General features: G+C 44.3%; 1 protein-coding gene across 1 annotated transcript in view; it reads right to left on the bottom strand.

Annotated features, from left to right (window-relative positions):
- Window positions 1-20623, bottom strand: part of SLC16A9 (solute carrier family 16 member 9) — a 337342-nt gene that overhangs the window by 41224 nt on the left and 275495 nt on the right. The window contains exon 3 of the mRNA XM_069240963.1: window positions 1016-1159. Coding sequence (XP_069097064.1) covers window positions 1016-1159 — 144 coding nt within the window. The remainder of the gene's footprint in view (window positions 1-1015; window positions 1160-20623) is intronic.

Raw genomic sequence — 20623 nt, 5'->3', positions numbered from 1 at the left:
ACTCTAGCGCTAATGAAGGAGCCATTTTTGTCACTCCTGTTCTCAATTCAGTGGTCCTGGTTTCATCTGTGTTTGGGGCAACTGTTGTTCGAGAACAGTTATCGCGTGAAAACCATCATCTGGAAAACAATTTAATTGATGATTAGGCAACATCTAATGTAGAGAAGGAATCATGAAACCTTTAGGCAGATATCCCGAAGAGAACCCTTCAATGAAACACTGATACAAATATCAGACAATATCTTAGGATGTAAGAAACTACACAGTAGCAGGGGTTTGAGAGACAACTGCTTCATAATAAAAGTGCACAGTTGTATAATATGTTAACATCAGCAAAAAATGATAAACAAACTAAAATTATAACAGGCTCCAGGACCAAATATGATTCTTCAAATGTGCTTCTTGGTCCTAAAGTCCTGGTGAAAGAAATACGAATGGCAACAGACAAACTTTTCAGAACTGATGACAATTTCTGGAAATTTATGGTGAGGAAACGATGTGAATTATGTCCAGCCCCCTCTATTTCCCCGCTCCTTATACTGCCCCTACAGGGCTGTTTAGGTAGTGAGAGTTGAATGCGCTGCCCCTTTCTAAGCCCCACCCTCTCCCACACACCGAAAACATTTATCAGGTTGGCAGGTGTGCATGCAGGACACACAGTAGTAACCCAGCATCTCCAAGAGCCAGATCTCCCTATTGTCTTCAGCATCCTTCTAGGATGTTGTTGTCATAATTCATTGGACAGTTGGATGAGCCAGTCCTGCGGGATCCGACTATGTTAACCTGGGCTGGTAACTGTATTACCCCACTTTATGCCTCTTTTCCCCTGTGAAATTAATTCCTGGTAAGGGGGTTGTCCTCCCAATCCGACTTGTTAGTGTAAATGAGATTAAACATATGGCTGGGAAAATATTTACAATTAAGTATTGAACATGTACTGCATAACCTCGCAACTAAAAAGACACAACATCACTGTATCACTCGGAATGAATTAAAAATAAAAAACTCAACTTACCAACAAGAATTCCATATGAGAAAAATAAAAAATATATGCTAGGAGCGACACTGCTTAAAATCAGTCCTCCTGCCACCATAAAGCTACTGAAGATTGTTACAGGTCGTGCTCCAAACGTAGACACACAAAGACTACAAACTGGACCTGGGAGGGGGGAAAGACATAGTTAGTTATAATACTTCGTATGCACCCAAATTTATGTGAAACCGATTTTGATTTTAGGATATAATTACAATCTTAAAAATATGTTCTTGTATAATCCTATTTTTCTGCTTGACCCAAAAGCAGATGTGATAAGTCTGAGATGACTGCCTCGGATTCTCACTGGAGTTTTGGATCAGTGATAGCTACTAGCAGTTTTTGGCTGTTAGCCCCATGCAAGTGTGTTATAACACGAGACCTGAGTAACAAATTCTTTATTCCATTAGCTGATACCATCGTAATATATTGGATTTCCACAAACACTTTCCATAAGCATGTATGCTTTTCTGCATGAGTAAATAAGTGCTAGGGGACAGAAAGAAGAGAATGAGGTCATCTAGGGAATGAGGAGTTAGAATGCTAAACCACTGGACTACCAATAAAGAAGGAACTGTACATGTATTCCTAAAATATTCCATGCAGTTTCCCAGACTGGATAAAAAGCATTTTCGTTTCCAAATTGAAAATACAATTCCCCACATTTTTGTGAGGTGTATGTGGAGGAAGTTCTTCACAAGGAAAATGTTTCTCTCTGGAAAAAAAATAAAAATATAGGAATATTATGCTTTGATTTTAGGATTTAATCAGTGAGTTACCCTTTAACTGAAGTACGTGAAGAGACGGACGGCTACAAATACAAATATATGATAGCCACAAAGTTGCATGTGTAGCACACTGATATGTTTTGAACTCCTTCATACCAATAAGTCCCAGACAAGCCTGGGCTTATTTGTCTGCTCTTACAGTTAACCCCTGCTAATGTGAATCGTCTCCATGGCTCCTAGTTACAGAGATGACTCATACTCCTTTCTGTGCTTACCAACAAAAAAAGATAAGCTAAGTAGATTGATTCGCTCCTAGCATTCAACTTCGGAAGTCCCACTTGGGAGCTCGTACCTTTGAAAGTTTACCTGTTCCTCATATCAGAAGAATAAGGCCCAGATTTATGTGGGCTTAGTGGCATTCCAACTTCACATTAGCGTAATTTTTTTTACGCTCATGTGGCTTTAGATGGCCAAAAATGCCATGCCGTATTTACAAAGAGTCACAATGCTTGCATTGCGCCACTTTGTGACCCTTTGCTCCACATTATGCCTGTGTCAGACATAATGTAAGCAAGGAGGGGCGTTCCAGCGCTGGGGGTGAGGGGTGGTGAGGGGGGTGAAAAATGGCGCAAAGAAATCCAAGAGATTTTTTTGCATCATTTTTATCGTCATTTTTAATACCTGCTAAGAGAAGGCATTAAAAAGAGGCTCCCATTGTGTTCAATGGGCCTCTAGGTGCTTTGCAGGATTAGCGTCGTCATTTTTTACGTTAATCCTGCAAAGCACCGGACTGGCGTAAAAAAATATGATGCTAGTCCCCCTGACTACAGCTATAGTGCGCCGGATTTTAAATACGGCGTACACATGGTTGCGTTAGGGGGGCGCTAAGGGGCGCAAGAAAAGTGGTTCTGCACTAAGTGCTGTGCCACGTTTCATAACACTGCCCCTTGATCTGATAAACCTGTCCATTACTGCTGAAAATTGCAATGTATTGATATGTCGTAGGACATATATCTTAAAATCCACAGCCCACCACAAACATACTTTTAAGGTTTGGTGTTAGCTAAGACCTTTTGATTTTAATAAAATTGATGAATGTATAATATACTAAGATACAGGGCCTTTCAGCCAGCCCGCTTCATCCATTCTTCTATTTTTATGTCATTGATATTTTTCTTCCACCACTACCGTACACAACATTGGGCAGTGGGTCATCCACACCAACCAGTGGATAACTACATCATGAGTGACAGCATTCGACCTTTTCACAAGCAGGACATCCAACCACAAGTAGTACCATTGATGAAGCAGAAAATGAAGGTTTTGATTTATTAACGCTTAAACGTAGTACTGAAATAATCATGTGTGACTTTAACCGAACTAATAAAGATTGTACGGGGACAAAATGTGCCCTCAGAGTAGTTTGCCAACGTTTATACGCGTGCTTTATATAACATGGTGTATTAGAATTGCACTAATCTGACATAATCATAAACGTGTGCTATGATTTGCTTGTTTGAAATGTTTTAGCTTAACATTACTTTAGCGGAGGCTTTGGCCTAGTTGCCCGGTCTCACGGTTTAGATGCTCGTATTTTTCCACTGTGCTATTAAACGTGTATTTTTGCTTGAAGCTGTACTTTTCCACAGAAACTGTTCACATGCTTATCTTAAAGTTAGTGCCAGCCTGGCATATTTTCTCTTTAATTCAAGGTCGACTTGCAGGTGCGGACAATGGAGGCTCTGAAAGTGAGCTAATTGGGAGACAATGTTGCGATTTGCGTACCCATCTCCAAGGATAATGTATGCTTAAGTAAAAGCTTGAGAACTGTTGTTTTTGATTGGACAATTTGAAGCTAACCTATGAACCCTCCAATGGAAGACCCTACTGGACTTGAACTGTTGTCTATAAAACCCAGGTGCACGAGAGGAAAGTAGCTATTATCAGCCATTACCAGCTCGATACCTGCCATTTTGCAGACTTCGTAGCTATTATGGCCCATTGTGCTGCGACGCCATTTTGAGAGACTTTGATTCTTTCTCTACTCGAGAGAAAGAGGCTTTAAATGATTCTTGCCCTAGAGACTTTAACTTTGATTTGTCCCTTTGCATGAAGTAGTAGTTTTACCTTGCTGCCGTGAGGCATTTGCCCCGTCCACCCCTGCCCCTTTGTCCCATCCCATGCTGATCAAGAAACGGTACCCATGATGACCGAAGAACGGTACCTGTGAGACGAAGACTTCCTTGTATGCTGATCGTAATTGGTAAATATGAAAGGAAATTGTAAAAATTGCATTGTGTTTCTTTTAGGTAACCAACTGCTGATTTTGATAAGGGCCCTAGCTAGGTGTTTTCTAAATTAATGTTGCTAAATTGTTTTTGCATGAAGTCCCACATGCCGATGCTAATTTGAGATTAGATGAGGATTCCATATGTCGCACAATGCAATTTGAGATCTTGTTATGCTGACTAAATGTATGCCATTAGTTCATTACAGATTATCGTATTAGTGATTTGCATTGCCATTATCGAATGCCTCGTGATTCAAATGCTTCATAGATTGCACTTGTTTCGACGTTATGGACAGCTATTAATGTTCATATATGTTTATCATTTGGTGTTGAGACACATTTATATTGTGCTAGCTTTGTTAATATAGGGAAATAAAATTCACTAACTTTGAATAAACTGGTGTGGTTATTCCTGACTGAAAGGTCAGGATTCGCCGAAATGTATTCTGGATTAATTGTCAAGTGTTATGTTGATCAAGGTGTTGCTTATGTTCGTTATTGATTATTGATTTGATGCGACTGATTGATTAAGAGTACAGAGAGTTCCCACTAAGTCAAAAGATTCATCGGCCTAAAGAGCGTCCGAACACAGGTAAATTATTACTACGGACCGCTCTATCAGTAGATGGTAGCAGAGGATGGTTACGTCTTTTGGGACCTTGTACTCTTAAAGTACATGGTGTTGAATTAACGGTTACGCATTTTGAGACCCCATTCGAGAAGTTGAATTAGATTTTTCTTGGGTAAAACAGATTGACAGAATGATGATGGGCTAGGTCCACCGCGACTTTCCCGGGATCTCGGAGCTTGCGAATGGAGAGAACGGAGGTGTGGAATCAGCGTTGGCGGTACTAGTGATGGTATGAGTGAAGTTAGGGTTTTGCGCTTGCACAGCTTATTGCCGCAGGGTGTGTAAAAAGGTTGCGAGGATTTTTTTTTTTCTTTTTAAGGATAGCGGAGGTGCGACTCCGAGTGTAGAAGTAGTGAAGTCGTCGAACTTCATAGAAATAGCGGAGGTGCGGCTCCGAGTGTGAGAGTAGGGAAGTCGTCGAACTTCATGTGCGTGTGGCGCTTTGTGCATAAAAAGGTCCACGTGGTTGTTGTTGTTGAGACGGGCCCTGCGAGGTCAAGAGACTCCGGAGTATGTTGATCCATGTTGTGGTCTGGGCGGTTTAGTAGGTTGATCGGGCGTGGTCAACGAGTCGGTACGTGTGTTAGGGAGTGAAAGAAACTTCGACTTCGGGCTTTGACAAGGTTCTAAGTGCACTAGAACAGATCATTGACAAGTTGAGAGTAGGTCTGCGGGTCAGATTTGCTTGCGAATGTGGGGACTGAGAAAGACGGAATAGCGGCCGAAGGCTAGTGAAAGGTCCCGAGGCTAGTGAAAGGTCCCTAAGGTCCTGAAGCGATTGTGTTACCCTTCCTGTAGTAAACCGACAGATCTGTTTTATTTTTGGTAGCTCGCGATACATGCAAAGGTTGTTACGAGAGGAGGTGAGTGAAGGAAGACTAGCCGCGAGGCTTTATCAGCCGCAGTGTGTGTGAGTGTGACGTCACTAGGAGCCGCGCTGGGATAGGTTGGTTGCAGAGAAGGGTCGCGCACGGATTGGACGCAGTCCGTGGGACTCGATTGGAAGGGGAAAAGCAGGTGAAGAGTATTCCGGGAATTAAAGTCACCTATTGATTACAAATTTTGTGGAATTAAAGTCACCTATTGATTATAAACTTTGTGAAATAAAAGACGAGAAAAATGAAATTCTTTAAAGCATTCAGGAGCGCGATGAAGGGGGAGTCTTACATTAAAGCGAGCGTAGGAGAGGAGACGCCGCCCGAGGGTACACCAGCTTACATTGTAATGGAAGAGAAGGGGGTAGCTCCGTGTCTTTGGCTAAAGCAATGGCACAAGTTGACAGAGAAACATGGGAGCGTAGCGTTCCCGATACATGGGACATTCAATATAAGGATTCTAGAGAATTTGAGATTCACGATGTATGACATGAAGGTGCCTCCAAGGCCAGCACAGTTTGAGGCTCTAGCAATTTGGGAACTAATGGCCAGACAGCAACAGCAAAAGAAGTTCGAGACCAGAATGAGGAAGGTAGAAAAGACACTAGCGGATGCTAGGTGGGATAATGCACAGAAGGTGTGGAGATCAGATGTATTACAGGGGATAAAATTGTTTCCAGCAATTACTAAGGAAGGAGAGGAGACAGGGAAGAAAGCTACCTGTAAGACAGACAGGAAGTGTTCCAAGGATAGAGAGGACGAGGAAAAGTTGAGAAGAGAAGAGGAGTTAGAGGATGAGGAGTTGATAATGCAATTGCTGAACGACCGTCCACCGCCTTATGCAGAGAATGGACAAGGTCCAAGTACCAGTTCTGCCCCTCCGGCACCGGTACAGAACAGTGAAACCCAGAGTTCAGGAGCGTCATCGGGATCTAAGGACCCGAGTCTGCTGTTCACCCCGCAGATACCGCAGGTTAGGAGAATATATCCAGATGTGCCCGTGTTGAAACCAGCAGAAAATTATCAGCCGCAGATGCCAGGGTACTACAACAGTGATAACAGTGCAGGAATGATTCTAGATCCAACCGTAAGGGGAGTACAGAATGGTTACAACCAAACAATGGCACAAGCTGAATCAACTCAGTTTTTGATGCCTCAAAAGCAGATGCAGGGAGGAAACGCACATGCTCAAATGACGGGGAGCCAGATGGGCATGCCGGCAATGATGACCCATGGTGTGGGAATGAACATGCCTCAGAACATGGGGAATGGACAGAACCCAGACGCGATATCACTACCCATTACTGTAGGTCCACCGGTACCTCTGTATAGTCAGCCTAACTTGGGTCTGAGCAGTCAGGGATCAATGCCGCAGAATGGGACAGAAAGGAGGTGCATAGAAAACACCCCAGGGATAACTCCGATAGCGACTCAGCCAAATGGGTCTGGATCCTTGATGGAGTTTAGTCCCATATGTGCTCAGTCAACACTGGTGAGGTCGAGCCCCCCACTGATAATACCCCTAACATCGAACACTGAAAAGTTGCCGCAACCATCGATGGCAGTCGATGTGAACGCTACCCTGATGGGGGTGAATGCGCAACAGCTGACACAGTGGTTCAACAGTCTGAATTCCACACAAAATTCAGCTAGTGGGAAAGGAGAAGACTATATGAATAGGGTCAGGTTGAACATGGAAGCACAAGAATTGGTGGAAGGGACTATGGGTGTGAACAGGTTAGAGTCCTACACGGAAGAAGAGCTGAGGTATCTATGTCCCAGGATTACGAAGGAAGTGAACAAGGTACATAAGAGTCTGCAAGAAGCAGCTGACAGAAACGGGGTTGACATAGACAAGATGAAACACTTGAGCAGGAGCTACAGGTTAGATTTTGGGACCACAGACTTTGAACACATGAGGTCAGCAGGCATGAAGACACACCTTAAAGAATTGCTGCAGAGTGCACAAGTGTGGAGGTGCTTAGACAAGTGGGAAAGCAGATGGGTAAAGAGGAAGGAAAAGAGGAGGGACAGTGCTACAGAGCACAATGAGAAAAGACCGCAGAGTAGTGATACGGTAACTATGTTACCAATGAGGGAGACAGCAGGGGGAAAATTAGTACATGTACCATGGCACAGAAGCGACATTCAGTCTTTTACGGACGATTTTCCCAAACTGAGAGAGAAACCAATTGAATGGTACCAACAGACTGATAGGTTTGTGAAGCTTGCAAAATGTCTCTGGGAAGACCTGAACACTCTCTTTGAGATTGTGGTTCCGGCAGATTTGTGGGAGGATTGCAAAAGAGCTGTAGGTTGGCCGACAAGTGAACCAGAGAGGGACAGGGAGACAGGTGCACCATCACCTTTGGTGATGAGCTTGTACTATAAGGTGATTGAGCATTTGAAGACTAAGGTACCCGCGAAGAATGTGGATTGGCAGAAGACTGATCGAACTGCCCAAGAGGCCAAAGAATCGATTCATACTTACTATGAGAGGTTGTTGAAGGCGTTCAAGAATTACAGTGGCACGGAAACAATTGAGGCGAAGGACATGCTCCATTTCGTGTTCAGATTTGTGGAAGGGCTGAGACCAGAAATAAGTCAAATGATAAAGTCGCATTTGATTTGTTGGCAGTCGAAACCAATTGATGAGGTGTTGAATTATGCGAAATACTGTAGCGACGAAATTGAAGTGAAACAGAAAAAGTTGAAAGAGAAGGTGATGATGATGCAGCTTAAGGCAGCTCAGACAGGTCTGCAGGGTTTGCAAGGGATGCAAGGGTTCCAACAGCAGGTACCGCAACAGCAGCTGCAGTTGCAGGGAAACATGGCGTTTCAGCCACAGGCCAGAGGCAGAGGCAGAGGAGGTTTTGTGAATAATGGTCCGGATTTGAACACTGTTGTGACGGGTGTGCAGGCAATGAAGAAGGTGATGCCGTGTCACATGTGCGGAATCGTAGGTCATTGGAAACGCGAGTGCCCGATGGTGGTGCGGGAAGGTGCAGGTGCAGGTGCAGGTGCAGGTGTTGGTCAGCAAAACAATGATGTCAATGCATTTCAGGCAATGAGGGGACCGAAAATGAGAGGTCCAAGCCCAAATTTTCAGACCATAAATCAGTTGCAGGGATTGCAACCTATGCAGCCGCAGCAGATGCAGATGCCTCGTATGCAGATGACGCAAATGCAGCCAATGCAACAGCAGTTACCTATGGTACCTAATCAGCAAATGCAAATACCATTGGCACCAATGAGTCAGCAGCAAGTGATGGTTCCTCCACAGGTATCGGGTCAGGTAATGAGTACAAATGGCACCGTACAACAGTTCCCATTACACAGTGAGAGTGGAATAAACAACGTATGGGAGAGTGAGAGTTCAGGAGAAGAAGGAGATTGTGTGCTTGCGGCATCCTTGGAAGTTGATCAAAGGGGTCCGTACGTAGAAGGAAGAGTAATGGGTCACCGTGTCTCATTTTTGGTGGACACAGGAGCCACACGTTCAACTGTCAAGAGTAGTGAAGTACCAAATTTGCCACTCTCAGGGAGAACAGTTCAAGTGGTGGGAGTAGCAAACAGACACCTGACGAACCCAATAACAGATCTGGTGCCAGTCAGCATCGGTAACTATCAAGGGGTGCATCAGTTTGTGGTATGTGACTCAAGCCCGATAGCACTATTAGGAAGAGACCTATTGTGCAAATTGGGTTGTTCGATCATGTGTTCGAACGAAGGAATAACAATCCAGACGAGCAGTGACGGGGAAGAAGAGGACAGTGTAGAGGGGGATGAGGTGGAAACTGTAGATGAAGAGTATCCTCTGATTTGTCTTTTCCCGATGATAACTGAAGAAGATATCCCAGCTGAATTACGGGAAACAGTCGAAAAGGAAGTGTGGGACATGACAGGGAAAGAGGTGGGATTGATGAAAGGAGTGGAACCAGTGAAAGTGGCTGTAAAGCCCAATGCAATCTTTCCCCAGACCCCACAATACCACATGCCACAAGATATCCTCATGAAAGTTGCTCAACTCATTGACGAATTTGTAAAACAGGGGGTACTGAAAGAAGTGTTAAGCAGTCCATGTAATTCACCAATAATGGGACTAATAAAGCCGAGTGGAAAGGTCCGACTCGTGCAGGATTTGAGGAAAATAAATGATATCATAGTCAAGTGCTGCCCTGTCGTACCGAATCCAGCTGTGATAATATTTCAAATTCCTTGCGATGCCGAATGGTTCTCAGTCATCGATTTGTCACAAGCATTCTTTTCTGTGCCTCTTCATGAGGACAGCCAATTCCTCTTTTGTTTCAAATTCCTAGACAGAGTGTACAGTTGGTGTCGAATTCCTCAAGGGTTTTCTGAGTCACCGTCGATATTCAATCAGATTCTAAAGAAAGATTTGGAAGCATTAGAATTGCCATTCGAGTCAACCCTAGTACAGTACATTGATGACTTACTGGTTGCATCAAAGACAGAAAGTGGCTGCACAGCCGATACCATTGCTCTGTTGAATCATTTGGGAAGGAATGGACATAAAGTGTCCCCCTCCAAGTTGCAGTTCTGTCAGAAGAAAGTGAAATACTTGGGTCACCAGATAGAGAAAGGGTCACGGAGAATAATGAAGGAAAGAATAAGGAGCGTACTACAAATGAGTCCACCAAAGACAAGGAGGGAGGTGAGGAAGTTTTTGGGAATGGTGGGATACTGTCGCCAGTGGATTCCCAACTTCTCGACTCTAGCGAAGCCTTTACTGAAACTGACCCAGAAGGATGCCTTGGATGAGATTGAGCTGAAAGGAGATGAGATGGATGCTTTTGTTGAACTGAAAGAATGCATGTGCAGGGCTCCAGCATTAGGTATGCCTGATTACACAAAGCCTTTCACATTGTTTTGTTATGAACGTGATGCATGTTCTCTGTCTGTCTTGACTCAAGCCCATGGTGGCGTAAACAGACCAGTAGCGTATTTTTCAGCTACTTTGGATCCGGTCGCAGCAGCACTCCCAGGGTGTTTGCGCGCCGTAGCAGCAGTTGGTATCAGCCTCACTCAGAGTGAAGGAATAGTGATGGGACACCCAGTAACAGTCATGGTCCCTCACTCAGTTGAGATACTTTTGACCCGCTCCCGAACGCAGCACATGACAGGAGCAAGACTCACAAGGTATGAAACGATAATTCTGGGCTCACCGAATGTGCAGCTGAAAAGGTGCACTACGTTGAATCCAGCAACCTTGCTTCCTGGAGAAAATGCTGAAATTGAGAACGCTGAAGACGTCGAGCATGACTGCCTTCAGGTGACTGAATTTTGCACAAAACCTCGACCAGACATCAAGGATACTAAACTTGATGAAAACGACCAAATTCTTTTTGTTGATGGTTCATGTCTAAGAGACGGGATGGGGATTTTGAAAGCAGGATATGCTGTATGTACTGTAACAGGAGTCTTGGAAGCGGGATGGCTTCAAGGAGTCTATTCTGCACAAGTAGCAGAACTTGTAGCCCTTACAAGAGCATGTCAACTGTCTGCATTGATGAAAGTCACCATTTACACTGATAGCCAATACGGGTTTGGGATTGTGCATGACTTTGGACAACTATGGTCACAGAGAGGGTTCCTGACTTCTTCAGGATCCCCAGTGAAAAACGGGGAGAGAATAAGGGAATTGTTACACGCCATTCAAGTGCCAGCCGAAGTTGCAGTGGTAAAGTGCAGTGCTCACACGAAAGGACAGGACTATGGCGGTCATTCTGACCCTGGCGGTCAAAGACCGCCAGGGCGGAGGACCGCGGGAGCACCGCCGACAGGCCGGCGGTGCTCCAATGGGGATTCCGACCGCGGCGGTAAAGCCGCGGTCGGACCGGCACCACTGGCGGGCTCCCGCCAGTGTACCGCCGCCCCATTGAATCCTCCAAGGCGGCGCAGCTTGCTGCGCCGCCGAGGGGATTCCGACCCCCCCTACCGCCATCCAGATCCCGGCGGTCCGACCGCCGGGATCCGGATGGCGGTAGGGGGGGTCGCGGGGCCCCTGGGGGCCCCTGCAGTGCCCATGCCACTGGCTTGGGCATTGCAGGGGCCCCCGTAAGAGGGCCCCTACATGTATTTCACTGTCTGCTACGCAGACAGTGAAATACGCGACGGGTGCAACTGCACCCGTCGCACAGCTTCCACTCCGCCGGCTCGATTCCGAGCCGGCTTCATCGTGGAAGCCTCTTTCCCGCTGGGCTGGCGGGCGGTCTGAAGGCGACCGCCCGCCAGCCCAGCGGGAAAGTCAGATTTACCGACGCGGTCTTTCGACCGCGGAACGGTAACCTGACGGCAGGACTTTGGCGGGCGGCCTCCGCCGCCCGCCAAGGTCAGAATGAGGGCCTATGTGTCTCTGGGAAATGCATATGCGGATCAAGTCGCAAGATTTTGTGCCTTGAACTGTATATTACTGAGAGACGAATGGAATACGATAAATGAGCCAGAACTCGAACCAGCTGAAGCATTTGCCTTGAAGGTCGTAGATACAATAGATGAACTAAAAGCATTACAAAATAATGTCAGGGAGGATGAAAGAGATTCCTGGATTAAATCACAATGTATAAAGAGACAAGACGAGTTATGGGTTTCACATGAGGGAAAATTTGTTTTGCCAAATAGTCTCTTATCACAGCTTGCGCGGTTCTATCATGGGCAAGCTCACCTAGGAAGAAATGCCATGATAAGATTGTTCAAAACTGATTGGTTTAACCCCAGATTTCGTCAAGCTGCAGAAGCAGTTTGCCATCGATGTGTCACTTGCCAGCAGATGAACCCAGGAAAGGGAACGATTGTGAACGCGAGTCACATTGGTAGGGCAAGCGGGCCTTTTAGTCGAATGCAGATGGATTTCATTGAGATGCCTGTGCATGGGGGTCTGAAATATGTGTTGGTGATTGTGTGCATTTTTAGTCACTGGATTGAAGCATACCCCACACGTAGAAACGACAGCCTTACAGTTGCCAAGCTATTGTTGAGGGAGTTGATACCACGTTTCGGATTCCCGATCTCTTTAGAATCAGATAGGGGAAGTCACTTCAATAACGAGGTGATAAAGTTGCTTTGCGAAGCGCTGAACATTGAGCAAAAGCTGCACTGTAGCTATCGCCCTGAAGCCTCAGGACTGGTGGAGCAGATGAATGGTACGCTGAAATCGAGAATGGCAAAAATATGTGCATCGACAAATTTGAAATGGCCTGACGCATTGCCCTTAGCGCTAATGTCAATGAGAAACACTCCTGATAGGAAGACTGGATTGTCTCCGCATGAAATTCTCATGGGCAGGGCTATGAGACTTCCTGCAGTTCCCGCAAACATGCTTTTGAATATTACAGATGATATGGTGTTAGACTACTGCAAAGGACTGGCTGACGTGGTTCGCTCTTTCTCTCACCAGGTGGAAGCGACCACCTTGCCACCGATCCAAGGTCCAGGACACGCACTGAAAGCAGGTGACTGGGTCGTGGTAAAGAAGCACGTGAGAAAGTCGTGTCTGGAACCCCGTTGGAAAGGCCCTTTCCAAGTGATCCTGACGACAACTACCGCTGTGAAGTGTGCGGGGGTTCCCAACTGGATTCACGCCAGTCACACAAAGAAGGTGTTGTGTCCCACAGATGAGGAAGTTGAAGCGCTGAAACTACCAGTGCCTGATAAAACAGCGCTGAGTGCTGAGACAGAACAAAACCGAACTGAAGGCGAGCAGGCAGAAACGGGAGAGAAAGAGATATTCTCTGACGACGAAGACACCAACTCGCTTGGGGGAGACCAAGGAGAAAGTTCAGACAGCGACGAAGCAGCTGAAGGTGACAAACAACCTGAAGCAGCTGAGGGTAGCAAAAAGCCTGAAGCAGCTGAAGGTGACAAGGAGCCTGAAGCAGCTGAAAGTGATAAAGAGCCTGAAGAAGGTAACGGTGACGAAGGGCTCGAAAAAGGTGAAAAGGCAGGAGAGCCTAATCAGAGGAGGGCTTTCCCAGAAGCAGACGATACAGAAAAAGAAAAAGAGAACGTGATTGATTCCCCAGGAGGAGGGAACGAGGCAGAACAGAACGAAAAGGTTCAAGCTTCCACAGAAAAGACAGCAGGTCCATCAAATGGACATGGTGCAAAGAGAAGACTAAGGGCCTGATTCTAACTTTGGAGGACGGTGTTAAACCGTCCCAAAAGTGGCGGATATACCACCTACCGTATTACGAGTTCCATAGGATATAATAGACTCGTAATACGGTAGGTGGTATATCCGCCACTTTTGGGACGGTTTAACACCGTCCTCCAAAGTTAGAATCTGGCCCTAAGTATCTCACCAATAAAAGAAAAGGGTAAAGAAAGTTTGGGCGACGGAGGAAGGCCAAAAGTGAAAGAGAAAAGAAAGGAAGTGACTGTCGTGGAACAATCGTCAAGTGAGGAAAAAGACTTGACAAAAGAGGAAAGTGCCAGCGAGGCAGAGTCGAAAAGAGAAGCAAAATTGAAAAGGAAAAGGATACCAAACAGGAGATATTCCGGTCCTGAATGGGCATATGTAGTCAATGACGATTGGACTGACGAGTTTGTATCTCTAAGCATCGAGAACGAAGAAGAAGAAGAAGAGATACCAATAGAAAAGAAAAGTTTCATAGACTCTGTCGATTGAAAGAGTAGTAAATGATATTGCTTGCTACAATTTAACGTGAAAGAAACAACCAGCTGAGACATTGTTAAACCGGACGAGACTTGCTAAACTGATAAAGACTGAGTTATTGCCGAATTGAGACAAATGCTGCTAACCGATAAGTGGCTGGCCTTTTGAAGAAGACGGTGTGAACATTACGCTTGTTCAGCTTTGTAACTGAATTGCTAAGTAGTTTCATTTATAGGTGCTTCTAGCTCTCTGATTCTATACAGATCATGACTAGGTACGCTACGCAAAATAATAGAAAGAAATATTGTAAATATGTGTGTATAGGCTTGGTAATTACATGTGTAATAATAATAATGGCAATTGTGTTTGGAATGCATGGAAAGGGTGAAAGTGAGAATATCGAGGCTTCTACTATTACTGTCACTGAACTAACCCCATTGAAAAGACTAGCATTGGATGAGAGGCTCTTGCACGATAAGAAAGAGCTTTCGTATAACGTTTTCTATCGCTTGCTAACAGAGTATGTTGAGACTATGGATGCGAAAGATTGTTATGTGTGTACACAGATACCGACGTCAGTAAAGGAAGGGGTAACTTATCACCACATGCCTCTTACATATGGGATTACATGTAGTATAGTGATGTCTAGGTTTTATGGTCAAACTAACATACAGTATTTTTACTCGAATTATGATGTTACCTTTGCTTATGTTCCTATAATAGCACAGCTAAGCCAGATTGCTAAAGATTGGGATGCTAAAATAATGAGGGAATCTTTCGAGCCAATGCAACCTTTTGAAACGGCTCATGCTCATAGGGAGAACCTTACTTGCTCAGTCTCTGCTGTAGAAATAAGCTTTTTAGATCGCACAGATGATAAAAGGGCACAAATGAAGGCGAAATTAGAAAAAGAGCTACATAAGAGGACTTCAGTAGATAATTATGATTTTGCTGCTATAAAGACACAAGGGAAAATAGCTTTAGATGCTTGGCATGTAGGGAAATTTTGTATATATCGAGGTGAATCTTATTATGACAATATTTTTGTAGGAGCGAGTGAGTGTAAACATACGTTTATTTTTAAGGCCAAATGGACATTCATGATGAACGGACTTGACCCTGTCATTCCAGGTGTATATTACATTTGTGGGCATAATGCCTATTATCGTCTTCCAAAGGGATGGTGGGGGAGATGTTATTTGGGTATAGTGTTCCCAAAGGTTTATCAACTGGATGACGTATCGATGATTCAAAAGACATCTGGATCCCATCGTATCCAGAAGAGAGAGACCGCAGCTGCTGTGGTAGGTGATATATTTGGAGCCATGATTCCTTCATTGGGAGTTGTGTTGAATTCCATCAAAATAAGAAAGTTGTCTACTATAGTGGATAACATGCTGACAAAGTTTTCAGGTGCTATAATCCTGATAGATGCCGAACTTGCAGCAGAAAGAGCCATGACTCTTCAAAATAGGCTTGCTTTAGACATTCTTTTAGCAAAGGATGGAGGCGTTTGCAAAATGATTGGTGCCCGACACTGTTGTACCTATATACCCGATAATAGTGTGAAAATTAAAACTATGCTTGCTAATCTAACAAAAGAAAGTGCAGATTTGAAGGAATTGAAAGAACCAGGAGTGTGGGAGAAGGTTGGAAAAGGACTTGCTTCAGTGGGACATTGGATTGGGGGAATTTGGAATGGAATATTATTGAAAATAATAGAAGGAATATTAATAGTAATAATTTGTGTGTTTGGAATTTGGGGAATAAAAAGGGGAATAATAATGATTATGGAAAGAATTAAAAGAGGAAAGGAAGAGAAAATAATGAAAAGAATGGCAGAAGAATACAAAGCGCAAACTAGGGGAACTAAAAGGAAAAGGGAACTGACAGAATTTTAATGGAATAAAATTTGTGGGCATGATTTGTGTGATGACAAGTAGTCATCAGAGGAGGGATTGATGAAGCAGAAAATGAAGGTTTTGATTTATTAACGCTTAAACGTAGTACTGAAATAATCATGTGTGACTTTAACCGAACTAATAAAGATTGTACGGGGACAAAATGTGCCCTCAGAGTAGTTTGCCAACGTTTATACGCGTGCTTTATATAACATGGTGTATTAGAATTGCACTAATCCGACATAATCATAAACGTGTGCTATGATTTGCTTGTTTGAAATGTTTTAGCTTAACATTACTTTAGCGGAGGCTTTGGCCTAGTTGCCCGGTCTCACGGTTTAGATGCTCGTATTTTTCCACTGTGCTATTAAACGTGTATTTTTGCTTGAAGCTGTACTTTTCCACATAAACTGTTCACATGCTTATCTTAAAGTTAGTGCCAGCCTGGCATATTTTCTCTTTAATTCAAGGTCGACTTGCAGGTGCGGACAATGGAGGCTCTGAAAGTGAGCTAATTGGGAGACAATGTTGCGATTTGCGTACCCATCTCCAAGGATAATGTATGCTTAAGTAAAAGCTTGAGAACTGTTGTTTTTGATTGGACAATTTGAAGCTAACCTATGAACCCTCCAATGGAAGACCCTACTGGACTTGAACTGTTGTCTATAAAACCCAGGTGCACGAGAGGAAAGTAGCTATTATCAGCCATTACCAGCTCGATACCCGCCATTTTGCAGACTTCGTAGCTATTATGGCCCATTTTGCTGCGACGCCATTTTGAGAGACTTTGATTCTTTCTCTAATCGAGAGAAAGAGGCTTTAAATGATTCTTGCCCTAGAGACTTTAACTTTGATTTGTCCCTTTGCATGAAGTAGTAGTTTTACCTTGCTGCCGTGAGGCATTTGCCCCGTCCACCCCTGCCCCTTTGTCCCATCCCATGCTGATCAAGAAACGGTACCCATGATGACCGAAGAACGGTACCTGTGAGACGAAGACTTCCTTGTATGCTGATCGTAATTGGTAAATATGAAAGGAAATTGTAAAAATTGCATTGTGTTTCTTTTAGGTAACCAACTGCTGATTTTGATAAGGGCCCTAGCTAGGAGTTTTCTAAATTAATGTTGCTAAATTGTTTTTGCATGAAGTCCCACATGTCGATGCTAATTTGAGGTTAGATGAGGATTCCATATGTCGCACGATGCAATTTGAGATCTTGTTATGCTGACTAAATGTATGCCATTAGTTCATTACAGATTATCGTATTAGTGATTTGCATTGCCATTATCGAATGCCTCGTGATTCAAATGCTTCATAGATTGCACTTGTTTCGACGTTATGGACAGCTATTAATGTTCATATATGTTTATCATTTGGTGTTGAGACACATTTATATTGTGCTAGCTTTGTTAATATAGGGAAATAAAATTCACTAACTTTGAATAAACTGGTGTGGTTATTCCTGACTGAAAGGTCAGGATTCGCCGAAATGTATTCTGGATTAATTGTCAAGTGTTATGTTGATCAAGGTGTTGCTTATGTTCGTTATTGATTATTGATTTGATGCGACTGATTGATTAAGAGTACAGAGAGTTCCCACTAAGTCAAAAGATTCATCGGCCTAAAGAGCGTCCGAACACAGGTAAATTATTACTACGGACCGCTCTATCACCATTCAGTGCTATTACTTGGATGTTATTGGGGAACTTTTAAAAACACTTGCTATGGCTGTCAATGAGCTCCCAAGCCACTCCACCTCCTCACCGGTACTCCTCACCTCCCATCAAATGCGAGTCTGGCACTGAGAGCGTGTGTGCTCCAAATATCTAAATAACTGTTTGAACCTCTTCCTTCCTTTGTGTTTCTCCTATTCCACCTGCCCCTTTTAAATTTCTGGCGGGGGGCACGAGAGATAGCATTGGGAAGAGTCGAGTCAGGGATCTGGCTAGGCTCTAAGAGCCAAAGCATTAGCTAAACCACCAAAGATGTACAATGAGCAACAAAATTCATGAGAATTGGGATAAAAAATGCTTTTAACATAAGTGTTTGAATTAAGTACATTTTATTATACGAAGCGACATTTAATGAAAATAATATTTTTTAAACAGGGAACATTCAAGAATACTCCCATGACATGACAATTTTGATTCAAGTTACACAAAAAAAGTCCGTTTGTCATGTTCTTTTTTGTATAGCTTATATTGTTATAATAATGTGGAGCAAGTTTTATTTATATTATCCATAAAGAATTGAGGTTTTTGTAAAGCGTAGATCATAAACCTTATTCCTTCAATGTACTCTCACAGTAAATGGTTAGTGAAATGACACACGTTGAAGAAACGAGATGGACCGTGGTGAAGTGGGTAATCCAGAACTTGAGTACAGGAGTCTTGGTTGCACGTCGTGTAGTTCAGAAAATGTAGGGTTACATACTTCTCGCTTCGGTTTAACACCAAAGCTCATTGCTTTTTTTTGTTCGGTTATTCAGATTAATGTTTTTTAATTAGTACATGGAGTTCAATAAATACAAATATCACATCTAAAATGAAACTGACACTACATACACACACATGTATATACGCATACATGTGCACAGTCGTAAGATTTAAAGGTGTGTTTTTCTGTTCGAACATTTTCACACACACTTTAAATCAACCATAAAGACACGTGCCTTTCTGGAATCACACTGCACTTTGCAAGCGTCTTCCCAAAGAGCCTCAACCCAAAGGGCAAACCCGGATGGGGGAGGTGGTTTGGAGCAAGACCTCCTTCCCGGCATGAACCATTCATTAAGGTGATGAGTATCTCTGGAGGAAATCTGCCTTTTCTGTGTAATCAACCCAGATTTTTCACCTTTTGCTGGGTCCTATGTTTTTGCTGGCTTCAGAACTCTATGTACTTTACCGCTGCTAATCAGTGGCTGAATGCCTCTGCTCCCCCTCATTTTTTTTTTTTTACACTATCCTTCCCTTTACACCGACTTGAACCATTCCAAGAATATGGTGCCCGGCTGGTGCACAGAAATGGTGCAAGCCGGTGTTAAACATTTTGGTGCAAAACTGCATTAGTGCAGTTTTGCCCCAAAAAGTATAAATCAGGGCCTAAGTACCCCCTCTGAGGGGCTGGGGTCTTAGAAGTGTATTCCTGTGACTGATTGGAAATTAAAAGACTAAGGCACTGCTCCTGCTTCGCCCCTGTTGTTCACCTACTCCTGCTTGCTGCCCCTTTTGCACTCAGGCCCTAGATGCCTCTCTTCCGTTTTTACCTACATTTTCGCTGACCACTCTCCCCCCACTGTGCCCCTCCCACCCCAGGACATACTTAATGGCAGTCACTGTTTTGGAGTGTGAAGCGAAAGCGCACCAATGGCAAGCCTGTCTCGGCCTGTCCATGTCTGGACTGCGCCCAACAACAGGAACCTTGGCTTTCCCTCTATCTGCTGATACTCTGCCACTGAACTCCGGACCCTGGCCCCCAGGAACTAGGACAACAACTGCTGCATCTCTTCCCCCTGGATCACAGTCGGACCCTTCACCTGCCTCCAATGCCACTTCACCTGCAACACCAAGATCCCGCATCTTACCTTCCAAGCCCGAGGAACAACTTCAATGCCTACTGCTCAATGCATAATCCCTCTGCAAACACGCCACAGAAATACGGGACAACTTATCCACTCTCAGACCAGACCTGATGTTCATCACAGAGACCTGACTTACACCCGCTTCTGCCCCCGACATTACTTGCACCACCCCCCAAGAATACAAACTGATCCACAAAGACCACGACAAAAAGCACAGAGGAGGCATCACCATCATGCATAAGAACAACCTCTTGTGCATCACTTTAGAAGACGAGGCATACCACTTCATAGAACAGCTAAACTTCCTAATCTAAACAGACGGCAGAACAATCATCAGGGCAACTCTTGTGTATACACCCCTGGGGCCCGCCTTCTGCAAGGCCATCGCTGACTTCATCACCCCCCTAGCCATCAACTCGACAGACTAAATGTTGTAAGGAGGTCTGAATTTTCAATCTCGATGACCCGAGTGTCCACAACACCACCAATCGCCTTGACAACCTAAGGAACATCGGACTCAAACAACTAGTCACCATCCCCAACCACACTGTGGGTCACAATCTGGACCCCATCTTGACAGCCTGAGAAAAAATGAAGTTCTCCCACACAACGGAGCTCACATGGACTGACCCCCACTTGGTACACTTTGCCATAACCAGTAGACAGAAGCCACCCACCATGCCCTTCCCTCTATCTGCAGATGGGCAAAAGTCACAGAGACCCAAAGGACCACTGCCCTCCAGGCCAGCAAACCCACCCTCTCGGACAACCGCAAACAAAATGCCAGCAATCTATCCGAATGGACCCTCAATGGCACCAACAAAGTTGCCCCCTGCAAGGAGATCTGCCTCTGGAAAATACAGGAAGCCCTCAAGGTGGTTAATCCTCGAACTATTCACACTCAAGAGAGAATGCAAAAAAAGCTGGAAAAATTATGGTGTTGTAGCTCTGA

This window comes from Pleurodeles waltl, chromosome 6 (genome assembly GCF_031143425.1).
Source record: "Pleurodeles waltl isolate 20211129_DDA chromosome 6, aPleWal1.hap1.20221129, whole genome shotgun sequence".
In the NCBI taxonomy this organism is placed as follows: domain Eukaryota; kingdom Metazoa; phylum Chordata; class Amphibia; order Caudata; family Salamandridae; genus Pleurodeles; species Pleurodeles waltl.
Note: the sequence above shows the minus strand (reverse complement) of the source record. Positions and strands in the feature narration are given on the sequence as shown.